The following is a 16,399-nucleotide window of genomic DNA, read 5'->3' on the forward strand; positions in this document are numbered from 1 at the left end:
TATTTACGTTGTCGCCAAGGAAGACGTTCCGTTGAGGAATATGCTTCGGAATTCCAACGACTTATTACTAGACTCAATCTCCCAGATTCTGAGTCAATGAAAGTAGAAAAATTCAAGGATGGACTTCGTAATGATATTAAAGATTTGGTTAATTTGAGAGCTTTTAATTCGGTTTCTGAATGTATTAGTGTAGCTCGGTCTTTTGAATCTGATTCCCGTTCAATTTTCCGAGGGCATAGTACAAGAAATCAAACTGTCAGAACTCTACCAGATGACTTAGATCAATCAAAGCAGGCGGAAGACGGTACTAAATCACTACCAGAAAATCCATATAAAAAGCCCCCACCAGTTAAGTGTTATCGTTGTTTTGAAACAGGCCACTATTCTAATGCTTGCCCCTCTCGCGGTAAGGCTACTTTGGTAGAAAAGAAAGCTGATTCGGATACAGATGAGGATCAATTTGAACGAGTTGACACTAGTCCCGACAATGGTGATAGGGTTATGTTATTAACTCGACGAGTTCTTTTCACACCTTTCAAGAGGAATTTATCTCAACGAAAGAATTTGTTCGTTACACGGGGAACAGTACTGAATAAAGTTTGTACTATTGTGATTGACAATGGTTGTGTAGATAAATTTAATTTCTACTAAACTAGTCAATTTCTTGGGTATTCCTACAGTGATTAAATCTTCACCATACAAAACTGCTTGGATTCAGTCCGGTACTACTACAAAAGTTGATCATATGTGTACCATTAACCTTTCTATTGGTTCTTCTTATGTGTCTGCAGTTAATTGTGATGTTACAGATATGGATTTATGCCACATCATCTTAGGACGTCCATGGCAATCTGATGTTGATGCCACTTACCGTGGTCGTTTGAATGTTTATGAATTTCCTTGGAAGAAGAAAATTGTGACATTGTTACCAATTGAAGATGGATCGGAGGAACTACATGCTCTTCACAAACGGTTCGGGACGAACCTCTTGGGGGAAGAGGATGCTGATGCAGGGGCACCCGGCATGGAGACTAATTCCATGACCGGACCCGGTCATGGTCCAATTGGCCAAAGAGAGAAGACTTAGAAAGTTCTTATTTTAGTATATTTATTAATTAATTTGGTTTAGGAATTATGCTATTTTAATATTTCCAATAATTGGAAAGGTCCAGAGTTAGTCCAGTTATTTAGGTAAGTTGCAGTATTTAATTATTTAGGAATTCTTATTCAAGTCTATCTAGGAAAGTCCAAACCCTATAAGAGGGATAACTAGTTTGTCTATTATCTTCAGATTTGAGAGAAAAACCCCATTGAAGTTTTAATAAAGTTTATTATTTAGAGTTATTTGATCTTTAATTTTATCGTTCTTAGTTAGTTATTTTATATCTTTAATTCCGCTGCGTTTCTACATCATATTGGATGTCTGTGAAGCTAGGCTTACTCTTGAACGTGCCTAAGAAGCAGGGCTTACCACGCCGCCTAACTCGCAAAGCTTACCACGTTGATTTTTATTTTGAATGTCTGTGGAGCAAAGCTTATTTCTGGATGTGCCTGGCTAGCAAGGCTTATTTTTTCTTTTGTTGTGGGTCTGTCTACACAGGATTTGTGGTGTCTGAACAGTTGATAACACTTTGCGTATGCGACTCGTTCCCCCACAATAGGAGTGGTGAAAGGAGTAGCATATCGAACCCCCACAAGCAATGTCTTTCCCTAAAGCAGCCTCAAGTTGCTAGCCAATAGGTTGCCATGTTGGAAACGCGTATGGGTTTATAAAAATATCAGGAACCAAACCAGAATGAGTGAACAAGAAGTTCTCTTTGTGAGTCCAGGAGTAGCATATCGAACCCTTTTGCCCATGCGTACTTGCAAATTTGTCGCACAAATTTGTCGAGGAGACACGACAACAAAGTTCTTTCCTTCATAATTGCAGTCAAGCCAACTTTTAGCACATTTCCTTCTTCCGTATGCTTTAGTTTGATGCAATGATCTCCGCTAGTAGCATACCTACATAATTAGAAGCCTACATAACCAGAAGATGCAGCAAGAAAGGGTGCATTTTCTTGTTCTTTAAAGTTCTTTTCGTGGGTAGAATACTAGAAAGGTCTCTCAGGTGTCGAAAATTTTGCTTTTGATAGTGTCATTGTCATCTTCATCTTGGGTATCCAAATGCATACTTTCTGACTTCAAATTCACTACAACAAAGTTTTCCTTCTTCTTGACTAAAGATTTCCCAAGCTGTAAAACAAAAAACATAGTCGAACAAGTAGATTAGTCGATCGTATATAGCAGAAGAATCAAACAATCATAAGAAATCGGTATACATGAATAAACAAAAAAAGAATACTGATTTGATGTACTTCTTTCACTAGGAGAGCATCAGTGAGGGAAATCTTCTTAGACTCTGTTTTGAGCAGAATTCAAATATATTATATTACTTCGTTTTCCACGTGGTTTCGTTCTGTTTTTTGCTGCTATATCTTTTAGCACGTCCCCAGCCATACGCGGACAATAATCACCGTCGAAGTATGGTAAATTAGCTGCTGTTACTTCAACTTTACCAAGAGGTACGAAGACGAGATCATACAAGTTGGTGACACCATCACCAATCTTTTCATTTGCTGCTTTTCTTAACATTTCTTTATACCATTCGAGTAATTGACTAGCCTTGGGGTTTTTCTGTGTCTCCGGATGACAGTAGAAAAGATAGTTCTGTTTTCTTGAAGGTGGGCACGACCATATATAACATCTTCGAAAACCACGACTCTTGCAGTAGTCAAGATATCCAACCTAATGACATAAACAGAGTAAAATGATTTAACATAAGTAACCCATTCTTAAGATTTTATCGAATTTCATAACGATGAAGGTCTAAAACAAAATAAGCGGACAAAGTCACTTACCATTATCTCATGGCAAACGAAGGAACGAAGAGCTTTTCCTGTAGAAGTTTTCACTTCTGGCCTGAAGTATTTGACGGAATCCAGGTACGAGATATAAACAGAACGACGATTTGGAGAAGCACATTTCGACCCATATTCTTGAACAAACATTCCGAACAAACACACTTCAGCTCCGTCGATCTTTTGAAACAACAAAATGACCTTTGAGCGGTAGGGAAATTCTTTCGGGTACTTTTCGTCTACAAAGACATTGAGGAAGTTTTGTTTCACTTGTAATGTCTTGTCTACAGATGAAACCACTCTGAGAACAAGACCACCTGCTCCTGGTACCTCGTCAAACGTCTTTCCCAACGCCTGTGCTCTCTCTTCTCTTTCGCGATTGAGACGTTTGGAGAGCCTTTTCTCTAAGAAGTCACTAAGCTTCGTTCTTGGAAGATCCTTCGCCCCAGGAATTGTACTCTCTTTCAAGGGCGTATGTACTCCGTATTTTATCTCTTCGGTAACACATTTCGGGCCATTGTACTCAGCTTCTTCTCCAATGTTCTTTTTGTTATTGAATAGAGTACATATCTGGTGTTGGCAACTAGAACATTTATCACAATAGACCCACTGAAAGCAATCAAAGAAGACACTTACACACCCACAAACATAAAAACGAGTTCATTTCATGGATTTATTTTTGTAAAACGAAACGTGTAAGGAATAGTTGCTTACTTCTTCATTATCCATATGAAACTCCGGCTTGACAAGCCATCCGAAGTCCATCAACTCCGACAACTTCACCTTCTGTTTTCTCATAACATGTGGTACAAAAAACGTACGTTGCATCTCCCTCGAATGAAGTGAAATACTTAGACCTCTGCTTGAAACACACCACACAAAGAGGAATATGGTGCCTCGAAATAAAGCTTCTCGACATTACACAACGGGCACACATCCTTATTTCTCGAATACGCCGTTGCAGCATTGCTTGTTTCTTCTCTGCCTTTGATTTACTCCTGAAAATAATAAACATATCTGAAAGGTAAATCCAATGTTCGATTCAAGATAGATTTTATCGTGTCTTCTTGTCATACCATGTAATTTTTAACAGTAATTGATTTGTATAAAAATTCGTGAAGGAACTAATCCAGTACTTCACTAAATACATAATCTAATCATTTTCCAAGTGTTTTTCTTAGCAAACATTGTGAATGCTGACAAGTTAAGAACTTATAATTAGGATCGCTTCTCGGTTTTTCGTATTGCAGGTTGAGAATGTTTAGGTAGTTGAGAAGAAATAAGATCACGACATGAGCTCAACTTATCTAAGAAATTCGAAAAGAGATCTACTTATCAAAGTTTTCATCCAAGTAACTTAGTTTATTGGTTGAGATTGTCGGGCGTCTATATGGTTGAATTGTCTTATCAAGTTTGTGATTTGTTTTTGCAGGCAAATCTAGTAGATCTCATTGGATCCTATATTTGGTACCTCTTGGTGGATGAAAGGACATCACCATTAAAATGTCGCGCGTGGAAAATCATATACTCATCATCATAGTCAGTAGAAAATCTTTATCGTCCCCATATCGAAACTGATATATGAGTAGTGAAAACATACTCATTTGTTACTTGTTTTCTCCAAATCAAAAGAACTATCTATGATGATATTTTTGAATAAAATGTACTTTATAAATGAGTACTGTCTTTTCACACATTTGTTTTGTTAGGGATCTCCTTTTATAAGAAACAAAACAATGCACAAACAAGCAAGTACATTATATACATATGAAACTTTTTCTTAGTTGGAATTCCACTTTCTTTGTCTTCTTATTTACATGTTGATGTACACTCTTAATCTTGTGGGCTCTTTACATACTTTGTACTTTTTTCATCCTTGTTATAGGAATTGTTGTTTCTTTTATAATAATGATGATTTCTAAAGTGTAATTAAGTCAGACCACAGGGAGTTTTTTTCTATTACTTTAGTTACCCACTAGGCTTGTGTGTTTATGCTTAAGAATCATCTCCTCTAGGGTTTCCATACATGTGAGCCTCATAAATTTAATTATTCAAGAACCTATAGAGAAAGAAAGAAAACCCACTAAAATGTATGGAAGACTTCAATTTGCAGAGATAAAAACTGTTTTAGATTGACCATAGAGAGATAGCATCCAAAAACACTTAGGATGCATTTATTTGGGTTTTGGTGCTTTTATTCCAATTCAAATCATCTACCTACTATTTATAGGTTTGTTTGTTATATAGTTACTATTTGTGGTTTTTGTCTTTAAGCTTCATTGGATTAAATTTCATTTGTTGTGAAAATAAAAGCAAGAAAAAGATAGAGAACATAAAAGCTTTCTCTCTTTAGAAAATATGCATGTCAAAATTAATGTTGAGGGGAGGCTAAAGTAAAAGGAAGACAAGAGAAAATAAATTCATCTAATTAAAATTACACATAATAATATTAGATAATCAAGACATAATTTCACCTAGAAGTTGGATACAATAAAACAGAATAGCAGGGGGGAAAAATATAACAAGAGATAATACTGCCACCAAAGAGGTAGTAGCACTCTTACATGACACTGACCCTAATTTAAGTTGAATAGTACAGTATAGTGTTAGTATAACAAAAACTGATCCTAGTAGTAACCCCGCCAGAGACAGACACATAGTGATCCTTACATATTTGTAACCGTTGCCATTTTCGCGAACTCGGTCCTCTCCCCAACTAAGACGACTGTGAATCCGAGAAACCATCGTCTGAGCAAGTAGGGTCGAAGATACAAATGAGCCGAATGCCATAATTTGGTATAAAATCAATTTCCGCACCATGTCTAGCCCAACGTTGCAGATGTCATCATCTTGGAGATTGTGTGGGGCGGGATCAGTCAGTGCTAAACCGACGAAGATGGCGGTGCAGAAAAGGTTACTTACGGTAGTCATAGTGGTAAGTACCTGGATGTGCCTCTGGAGTGTTTTAACGTCCATTTTAGTTTCTGTTGAAATTCATATAAGAAAACATAAATTAGGTCCAATGATCAAATAAATGCCCACAAGAACTGAAATTCATATAAAAAAAACATAAATTAGTTTCTGTTGTTTTTCTTTAGCAGGAGAATAAGTGAGTTTTGACTTTTGATGGACTAGTAGTCTCAAATTGTTTCACTTTGATGAATAATCAAAAGATCATGAAACCCAAGCTAAAAAGTACAAACACAAGCTAAAAAGTCTGAGGCAGCAAGTTCAAACCAGAAGAAAGTGGACTTCTAAAGAAAAAGAGAATAATAATCCAGGACATCTATAATGGAGGAGGAAGTCATGATCCAATTGAAACACACAAACTAAAATTCAAACCAGACTCTCTATCTATCTTTAGATTGAAGGGGGTTGAACCCAAAATGAAAATCTCTTCAATTATTATACAACCTTAAAATCAATTGCTTTTCTAAATCAATTGTAGGAAGACAATAATAGAGAGAGAGAGAGAGAAAGAGTGTGAGATCCCATAGAATGAAGAAAGAAAATCTAAAATCACAAGTAAAGGTTTGAGATCAAGAAGAATAGAATTTCAGAAAACTTGTAAATTGGTGATTCATTTGAAGAGAATCAGATAAAAACAGGGATTGATTTTGCTAAACTTTTAAACTGAAAGAAAAACCATGGATTAGTAATTCTTAACAAAATGAAGGGAAGAGATCAACTAATACACTTAAACCAATCAACATATATATATATATATATATATAGAGAGAGAGAGAGAGAGAGAGAGAGAGAGAAGGCTCTGTAGTCGTCCAATTACCTTAAAGCTTTAGAGTTGGTTGATTGGATCTTCAAATAGCCCAAACTGCAAAGAAAAGGGGGAAAAGAGTGAGAAAAATAAGTTCAATTTTCAGAAGAAAAGGCTCTGCAGTCGTCCAATTACCTTAAAGCTTTAGAGTTGGTTGATTGGATCTTCAAATAGCCCAAACTGCAAAGAAAAGGGGGAAAAGAGTGAGAAAAATTTGATCAGCTAATTTCAATTTAGAAATGACTAACAATCAGAGTTAAACTCTAATTGTTAAGAAGAAGTTCTTAACAATTAGAAATGACTACAGAAGAAGAAATGATTTCAAACCTAGATTGACAGTTTATATAAAAAAGGAAAAATTAAAGAATAAAGAAAGAAGAAGTAGAAGAAGAATGAGATTAAGAAACCCTAGAATAATGAGAAAGAAATCTGAAAGAAGAATACTTGCCTAGATAGATCTCAAAGGAGAGAGAAAACGAGGAAGAAATGTTTTAGAGTGAGAAAGAAAGACTGAAGCAACGGATGATGATATATAGAGCTTTTTCAGATAGAAGAAGAGTACTTACTCCCCTGATTAAACACAAAAACGGAAATAGCCGTTATAACTATGACCAACGGCTAAGTTTGATTTTGGTAAAGGTGATTCCTAACGGTCAACTCAATTAAAAGAGCTTCTGTTATTTCACTTATTTTATACCCACCCACATTTTCATTTTATACCCATCCATTTAAATGCAGAGTTTTACACAAATGCTTCACGTACCAGGTCAGAGTGGGCTCAATCCAGGTGTGGATATCAACCATGAAAGAGGTTCTATAGGCGCCCTACTTTTATTCTACAGACACCTTTTACTCCTAAACCCTTCCAGCATAAAATAAAGTTGCATGAAGCGCCAATAGCAATAACATTTTCTTTTTTGAATTGGTAAGCGTGTGCCTCGAACCCTTGACCTCTAAGTTGGAAGACTTACCTCACAATAGCAATAACATTGAACGTCTATAGAACTCCCCTTATTTTTCATAAGGAATTTTGAATAAGACGGAACATGCGTTTAATCTATAACCGATTGCATCAAGATAAATCTAAATATACTACGAAATATCGAAAATCTTATTTGTCTACCTTTTAGAAAGAAAATTATATTAAAATAGCATTGTTAAAATATTAGAGATTAAGGAAATTGTTGATTTGAACAATTCAAATTTTTATTTCATACCAAATGAGCTCAAATTTTATGATAAGTATGCTAATGGTTCTCAATTGGATCTTACTTTGTTTTGTTACAAGGTGAACAACATTATGGCTTCAATTGCAGATTCCAAGTCGCTCCTACTATGGGCATTAGTAGTTTTAGTTTTGAGTACTAATCTTGTAATAGTTGTAGTTTTTGGAAATAGTTTATTATCTGAACAAGATGATGAACAAAAAGAATTTGATCGGCAAAATGTCAGAACAATTCGGGTAATCTTCATTCTCTCCCTCTCTAAAACACTCCATATTGTGTGTATATATATATATATATATATATAATCAAACTAATAAAAGTGATCCAATCAGAACAAGATCTTTATCACCCTTAACTAAGGACGATTTAAAGGTTTGGGGAAGTATATTTGGCAATATATTTGGGATTAAACCATGTTCATATAGAAAGTGATAATCTAGCAATAATTCAGTTCATTATTGGCCAAAGCAATGGACTTCATTGGCAATCTCAGAAGATATTGAAACAAGTGGTCGCTCTTAGGGACAAGTTCGAAGAAATTATATTCACATTTACTCCGAGGGAAAGCAACATCCAGGAAGATGCGCTAGCTAAATGGGGCAGAAGATTTAAGAAAAAAAAAATATGGAATGTTGTACCTTCTTTTGTTCCTAAACTACTATAAACACTTTGTATATTTGGAGTTTTAATGCTATTTTCTTTCATAAAAAAAGAAAAACAAAGTTATGAGAGAGAAAACAAGGAAAAATATTAAATCTCTACTTTTTAGTATTTTAAAAAACTATAAACCCAAACCAACATTTTTATATATATTGATAATCCATTAAAAAAAGAAAATGCACAAAGTTTAATCCAAACAATGATTTCCATTTTGCTTCAAGGTAATCAGAACAATGAAAAAGAGTGATGGGCGAACAACAAAAAGAAATCTCATTGGTGGTGAGTACATAACAAGAAAAACAACAAATACTAGGGGAAAACAACCACGAAATAGTTTCGGATCTAGTTTTGAAATCATAACCAAAAACAAAACCTAAACTTGAAAACCCAACCAAGAAGATGAATGAAGAAGATGAAACTAACGAACAAGATGAATGAAGAAAAGAGGGAAAAATCGTATGAAACATGCCTTATGAGAAAGGCGAACGAAGAAACCATTTTGGTAATGAGTCTGACTTTTAATGAAAAGAAACCTAAGTTTGTAAAGGGGTTGGGTTGGGTATATATAGAAGATTAGAATGGTCATTTTAGAAAAAATCCTCGAGATTGACGTTTCTACGTATAAATGTTTTTGGACCTGATCTAGACCGAGTTCAGGTTGATGAAACCAGATTCCTGTCTAGTTTTCTGGTTGTTTAAACCAGATTCGGTCTGGTTTCTCCGGCGAAAGGGAACCCCCTTCGCCGGAATATTAAGAGAGAGAGAGAGGAGGGAGAAATTTTTTTTTAGAGAGACAAAGAAGAGAGTTTAAAAAAAAAAAATTTATGTTTAAAAGTCACTGCCCAGCGACCTTCGCCGGTGAATATGATGAGGTGGCAGAGAGTGGCGATGAGTTGGATGTGAGAGAGGTGATGACTAGTTAACGGTGTTAAAACGGAATCTGAAAAAGGGGGCCATCCAGGTATTTTTGACAAAGTAGGGGGATAGGAAGGAAATCGGTCACAAATTTGGGGGCTATTAAGGAAATAACCCAAAAAATTATTTACTTTTAGGAATGGATCTCGATTACTATTCGGGCACACCTTTTTTTTACCTAGAATCCAAATATTGATATGAGGTTTTTTTCGTTCTCTCTATTTACGTTTAACCTGAAAGTCCGATCAAAATACATTTGTTCTTTTGCTTTCATACGTCAGTACAAAAGGCCTATTTAAAATTTTGCTTGAGGCCTCGGAATCTTCAACCACATAATTGTTTAATATGAGACTAAAACTCGCTAAAAGAGTGTTTGTTGAGAAAACCATAGTATTATCGGATTAAATTCTTCCCTATAAGTTGCTTCTAAATGTGCTATGATTTATATGTTTCGAGTCTGAGTGGTATTCAACCGATTTATATTATGTGATTCAGATTGTATAAAGGAAGTCATGAGACAAGGTGTACAGTAGAGAGTGATACTCACACCATGACACCATCATAGAAGTTTGCCGAAGCACAATCAACAAAGCATCGGTGACTTTATTGCACAAATTCAAGATGAAGGTATGAGACTCGAGCATATCTAACTTTGTTCACAAGTCACAACTAGAGTCTACAGGTGCCACCACTTCATACTGTATGGGCACATTTACAGGCTCAAATGACTAATGTGGAAAGGTGGAGCCTATAAAATTCCCCAGCATCAAAGCATCCTGGAGTACAAAATCCAAATTGTTTTTAAGACACAACAACAATCATAATTAACCATGGAGTCATAACTAATGAACACATAAATCCTAGATTAAGATCAGTTCTTCCTTACCCAAATCCTAAGAAAAATATTATATAGAATCAAATGTTAGATCTCAGGGAACAAATTCATAACGAATGGAAAAGAGACAAAAGTAAAAAAAAAATGATACAAATTTAGCCGTGTGAAAAATCCTCAAAAAGTTATTTCTTATAAAAGTTTACGTTTTACATATCAATACTAAAAATTGAAGCGAGAACTTCTAGATTTTCAATTTTCTTGACTCTCTTTCTCATCTAACATATCAAATGATCAATTAGATTCACAAGACAGTAGTACATTTTGCCACTAAATGCTAATTACCTATACAAATTGATTATTTTTTTACAAAAAAAATCTGTAACCATAAATCCCTATCCAAGTTCCTTTCTTTACTTGCTATTTGAGTAATTTTATATTCATGCTAGTATTAGACTCACTCTCTCTCCCTCTCAGCCCACTGCAAAGTGTCGTAACACAACCCATTTGGTTGAAGAATTGAACAACCTTCAAACTCTACAAATCTCTGCAACTTTTCCATATCACCATACTCAATTGCTATGTAAACATAACTGCGAAGGCATTAATCCTTAGTAACATTTGTCATGATTGCCATTTCAAAATCTTCAGATTTTAAAGTCTGCTTCAACAATCTCAATCTCTGGTGATATTTGTTATGGAGAAATAATGAAATTAAAATGATTTTCGGTTCAGCTGTCCATATCAAATATCTATCAAACATAAATACTCCTAAATATATTTTCTTCGTGCTATATACAGATAATGGTATCCGAGAAGTGGTTACCTGTTTATGGTTTTCGTGCATCATACTGCATTGCATTTCAGCATATCAGAATAATATCATTCTGTAAGGGAAATGAAAAGGTTAGAAACCAAATTTAGTGATACATAACTACCGTCAAAATTCGCATGTTTTTGGTTAGAAATCAACAATCTTCCATTACATAATCGAAGGCTAAAAAAAAGGTGATCTCGAAATTTACTTTTTTGTGGTTCAAAAACTTCTACTTTAAGTTCAATATCTAAGTCAACGATCTCATCACTTTCATATTCTTGATCTTCACCAGGTTTAGTTTCTTCATCTTCTATATCATATTTCCCATGACTACTTTACTCTTCTGATATCATATTTCCCAACAACTCGAAATTAAGTAAGAAATTTGTTCAAGCACCCAAAATCAGAATTAGGGTTCAAGAAAGAGAGATAAAGAAAATGATTATGGATTCATGAGTGTGAGGAGTATTGCCGGACTTGTAAGCCGGAGCAGGAAGGAGTGTGAGTGATTTATCTTTCTAAGTCATCACTGAAGTAGACAGAGAAGTGTATAGATTCTCAATGCCCCGAACATTTGGCTTTAACATTTGCTTTAACTAACCAAATCAACTTTAGAATGAAAAAATTATAGAAATGAAGAAACTAAGAATGAAACCAAGAAGTACACGTATTAAAAGTTATGAAACTAATAACCATCAAACGTCTTAACCGATATACATAATTCTTTTGCTTTTGCACTGAAATTTCAGTACGTAAAAGGATAGCAACCAAAATCAACCATGCATCACTATGAATCGTAACCATAGTTTTGTGCCTTATACCAGATACTGCCATACTGGCTCCTTTAATTTCCATGTTTTATCTAGGAAGTCATACCAATATATCATTTAGAAGAAAACAACCCTCATATTAGAACCTAACACTAAATTAACAGTGACGTATGAGTTTTTGGCTCCTTTTTTTTGCTGTCATGACCGGAACTTATAAACCACAACGACGATCCATTAAACATCAACAAACTAAGAAATTCATGTTGTTTATTTATTAACATCTAGAAATTTATTCCTGTATTGTTGTAAAACAAAGCCCTATAACCTAAATTCATTAAACTAAGAAATTCATTTCAAACCTAAGTTCATGTTGAAGAACAAAACCTTAAGTTCTCTAATTCAGAATTATCAACAAACCCTAAATTTCTTGAGTTAAACAAATTCATAAGCACAAAGAGTTCACAAACAAACAAACTGGAGAAAATGAAATTGAACCCTTTCACAACATAATTTGATGGAGATGATAACACATGGTCAAATTCATGCTAATAACGAAAACAAACAAAATATTAACATCATAATGAAAAGATTGGACAAAAGAGAAACTGTTAAAAGGATTCTCAATAATCCATCAGGAGTTAGAATTTCTTGGTAATTTAACAACATACAAAAACACCTATAACTAAATCGATATCCTAACTATGAATAAAAATTAAAATATTATATAAGAAGATTAGTGAGAAAAAAAACTTACCCTAGATAAGAAGAGAGATAAAATTAACCCTAAGATTTCAGATGAGAAAAAAGTGTGTGAATTCCCTGCAAAGAAGTTAAAGAAGAAGCTGAGAGAGCACTGACTCTAAAAAGATGATAGATCAAATAAAATCCTACGACAGAGAGTTACCTGCAATACGAAGATTCGTAGAGAGAGAAGGCAGTGTCAATGGAAAGAAGAATTTTGAACGCCTAGAGAGAGAGAGTCGGAAGTGGAAAAGATAAACACAATTAGGCAGGAGTAGATTTAACGAGGTAATTAACCAAAATCGTTGCCTAAAGGGAGAAGGGAGATTTTAAAGGCAGTGTCTAAAGTTCTTTTTTTTTTTGGTTAAAAGCAATGTATGTTAAAGAGGCAATGTGTAGAATCTGTAGATCGGAGTTTGACCAAACGACGTCAACTCACCGGCCCACAACCTAGTCCGAAATTTTTATTTTTTCTTTCTTCTTCTTCCTCGAGTTTCAAACCCGGCTTCTTCTTCCTCAGAAACACTAGATGAAAACCTCTCGAACTCGCCATCCTCCTTGCACAAATTATCTACAAGTTGACATTCATCATCATCGTCCTCAATAGGATTATAAAATCCCTGAATCTCTTGACTTCGAGCATTCAATTTCTCAAAAATCTACCCAGATCTCGTAGATTGCTATTGACGAAAACCCTAGGTTCTGTTTAACCCTGTTAGCACTTTCTTTATTGATTTTGACGAAATATGTTCCCTTTTACTGAAACCCTATTGAGAAACTCTAGGAATTGAACCAACTCTCTAGTAATGGACATTTCTCATCTCGAATCACCACCCTGTACCACAAAACCCTAAAGAGATGTGAAACGATAAATACCTTTGTGTGTATAACTCGAATTGAGTCGAGTTATGGAGGAGATGATCGGGTGAAAACCGAGAGGGATGAGGTAACTTAGATAGCTCTCGGTTGAACCCGAGGAAGATGATGATAAGTGACTCTCGGCTATAACCGAGCTTGGCAGCTTGAGACTCTCGGGTATGACCGAGAGTTGATGATAGCACTTCTCGGTTATAACCGAGTGTAGTGGTGGAGATACTCGGGTAAATCGAGAGAACAAGATGATGGTGAAGAGTTGGTCGTGAGAGAGAGAGAGATAGGTAAATACCTTGTTTATTCACACTTACAACTTGTATATTACATTGTGTATGGATCTCTTTATATAGGTTTACATGATAGAGTTTGAAAATAACAAAACTAATCTAAACTAATCCTAATATCTAAGGAATCCTAGTTGTAGTAGGATTCCTATTTGGACCAAGTCCACTCGGTTTGGCCGAGTGGAGTGGACCTTCCAACACTCCCCCTCAAGTTAGAGCGGGAAGGGAAGTAACGCCTAACTTGCCAATTATGTTCTTGAACGGTTCTGCCCCAAGTGGCTTTGTGAAGATATCCGTTAACTGATTTTCTGTACTGGTGAAGCGTGTGGCAATGACGTTGTCTTTAATCTTTTCACGAACGATGTGGCAATCTATCTCAATGTGTTTTGTACGTTCGTGGAAGACGGGATTATCAGCAATGTGAAGAGCGGCCCGATTGTCACAGTAAACTGTCATCGGGTCAGAGTGGTCGATTCCAAAATCAAGTAGTAAATACTTGAGCCATTGTAATTCGCATGTGAGGATGGCTAAAGCTCGATATTCTGCTTCTGCCGAAGATTTGGCAACTGTGGGTTGCTTTTTTGATTTCCAGGATTGAGGGCTGGATCCCAACATTGTGAAGTATCCAGTAGTGGATCTACGGGTGGAAGGGCAGCCAGCCCAATCTGAATCACAGTATCCTGTAATATGGAGAGAGCTGTCTGCGGATAAGAAAACTCCTTTATCAAGAGTACCCTTCAAGTATCGTAGAAAGCGGTGAGCTGCGTCTAAGTGTACTTGGCTAGGTGTTTGCATGAATTGACTAAGGTTGTTTACAGCGAAGGTGATGTCCGGCCGTGTAACCGTTAGGTAAAGTAATCTTCCTATGAGACGACGGTAAACTGACGGATCTGGTAAAGGTGTACCGTCGGTGGGACTGAGACGGAGTTTTTGTTCCATGGGAAACTCAGAAGGACGTGCAGCGGTGAGTCCAGAATCTTTCAAAATATCAAGAGCATATTTCCTTTGACATAGAAAAATGCCTTGTGATGAGCGAGATACTTCGATACCAAGGAAGTACTGTAGACGACCCAGATCTTTTAGTGAAAAAGCTTTATTTAGAAATATTTTTAACTGGGAGATAGCATGATCATTATTTCCCGTGATAATTATATCGTCGACATAGACAAGGACATAAATTTGATTGGAGTGAGATCTAAAGGTGAAAAGAGAATAGTCACTTTTAGACTGAGAAAAGCCACGTTCGATGAGAACGGAGGAAAATTTTGAAAACCATTGTCGGGAGGCCTGTTTGAGACCATAAAGAGATTTATGGAGACGACATACTTTAGACTCCCCCTGAGATGAAAAACCGGGGGGTAATTTCATGTAAACTTCTTCATCAAGATCGCCTTGGAGAAAGGCGTTATTGACATCCAATTGATGGAGAGTCCAACCTTTAATGGCGGCAAGTGAGAGAAGAACACGAACGGTTACTAATTTAGCAACTTGAGCAAAAGTATCATTATAATCTAACCCTTCGATTTGGGTGTAGCCTTTTGCTACCAAGCGGGCTTTATACCGTTCTATGGATCCATCGGATTTGAATTTAATTTTATACACCCATTTGCAACCGATGGGCTTTTTGCCGGGTGGCAAACCAGTGATTGTCCAGGTTTTATTTTCTTCCAAGGCTGAGATTTCCTTGGCCATGGCTTCTTTCCAATGAGGGGACTTCATTGCTTGAGTGAAAGAGGTTGGTTCGGTTGTTGTCAAAACCGAAGAGAGGAATTGTTGATGGGAAGTGGAAAACGAGTTAATAGAGAAATAATTTTCAAGTGGATACTTGATTATACTCGTATTGGAAGATATGTAGTCCGCAAGGTGGGCTGGTGGCCGGCGAGCCCTCTTGGGTCGGCCGGAGTTCTCGTCGTCGGAATCCGAAGTGGGAGCGACAGTTGGTGATGGGGACGACGAGGAGGCGTCGGTGGGTAAGGAAGTGACCGATGTTGAGGGCGCTCCTGGAGCGGGGAGCTCATCAGTGGAATCTGCAGGCACCCCCGAAGGGGAGGTGGTCTGTAGAGAACCCGAAGCAGGTCCAACAGGGGTGTCTGTAGGCACCCCTGTTTCGGTAACCTGTCCAGAACCGACAGGGACAACAGCTTCGTCTGAGCTGCTGTTCGTCGTCTGGACAGTGTGCTTAGGGACGTTTGCCGGAAAGTCAAACGTACCATTGTCATCAATGGACAGATGTGGCGTCGGACAAGGAGAGGACGTTGCTGCCGGAGGAGAAGATGACATTGGAAACCGAGTCTCGACAAACGTTACATCTCTTGAAATAAATACCTTTGTGTGTATAACTCGAATTGAGTCGAGTTATGGAGGAGATGATCGGGTGAAAACCGAGAGGGATGAGGTAACTTAGATAGCTCTCGGTTGAACCCGAGGAAGATGATGATAAGTGACTCTCGGCTATAACCGAGCTTGGCAGCTTGAGACTCTCGGGTATGACCGAGAGTTGATGATAGCACTTCTCGGTTATAACCGAGTGTAGTGGTGGAGATACTCGGGTAAACCGAGAGAACAAGATGATGGTGAAGAGTTGGTCGTGAGAGAGAGAGAGATAG

General features: G+C 36.7%; 1 protein-coding gene and 2 long non-coding RNA genes across 3 annotated transcripts; all 3 read right to left on the minus strand.

The window, feature by feature from the left end:
* Positions 1 to 1,778: 1,778 nt before the first annotated feature.
* On the minus strand, positions 1,779 to 3,698 carry LOC147536725 (putative histone acetyltransferase HAC-like 1). The gene is made up of 5 exons (XM_086642695.1): positions 3,615 to 3,698; positions 2,901 to 3,509; positions 2,436 to 2,787; positions 2,175 to 2,235; positions 1,779 to 2,004 (listed from the first exon to the last, which is right to left on the minus strand). The coding sequence occupies exons 1-5, from the start codon at positions 3,696 to 3,698 to the stop codon at positions 1,779 to 1,781; spliced, it is 1,332 nt and encodes a 443-aa protein (XP_086498821.1).
* A 1,596-nt stretch (positions 3,699 to 5,294) lies between these two features.
* On the minus strand, positions 5,295 to 7,214 carry LOC147536726 (uncharacterized). The gene is made up of 4 exons (XR_015225816.1): positions 7,124 to 7,214; positions 6,811 to 6,855; positions 6,688 to 6,732; positions 5,295 to 5,884 (listed from the first exon to the last, which is right to left on the minus strand). It is a non-coding gene; the product is annotated as an uncharacterized LOC147536726 (long non-coding RNA).
* A 3,266-nt stretch (positions 7,215 to 10,480) lies between these two features.
* Positions 10,481 to 12,984, minus strand: LOC147536727 (uncharacterized). Its single transcript, XR_015225766.1, has 4 exons — positions 12,800 to 12,984; positions 12,650 to 12,714; positions 11,135 to 11,195; positions 10,481 to 10,990 (listed from the first exon to the last, which is right to left on the minus strand). It is a non-coding gene; the product is annotated as an uncharacterized LOC147536727 (long non-coding RNA).
* Positions 12,985 to 16,399: the final 3,415 nt, after the last annotated feature.

Source organism: Eschscholzia californica, unplaced genomic scaffold (assembly GCF_041429995.1).
Source record: "Eschscholzia californica isolate CP2 unplaced genomic scaffold, dmEscCali1.0.p SCAF_5, whole genome shotgun sequence".
In the NCBI taxonomy this organism is placed as follows: Eukaryota; Viridiplantae; Streptophyta; class Magnoliopsida; order Ranunculales; family Papaveraceae; genus Eschscholzia; species Eschscholzia californica.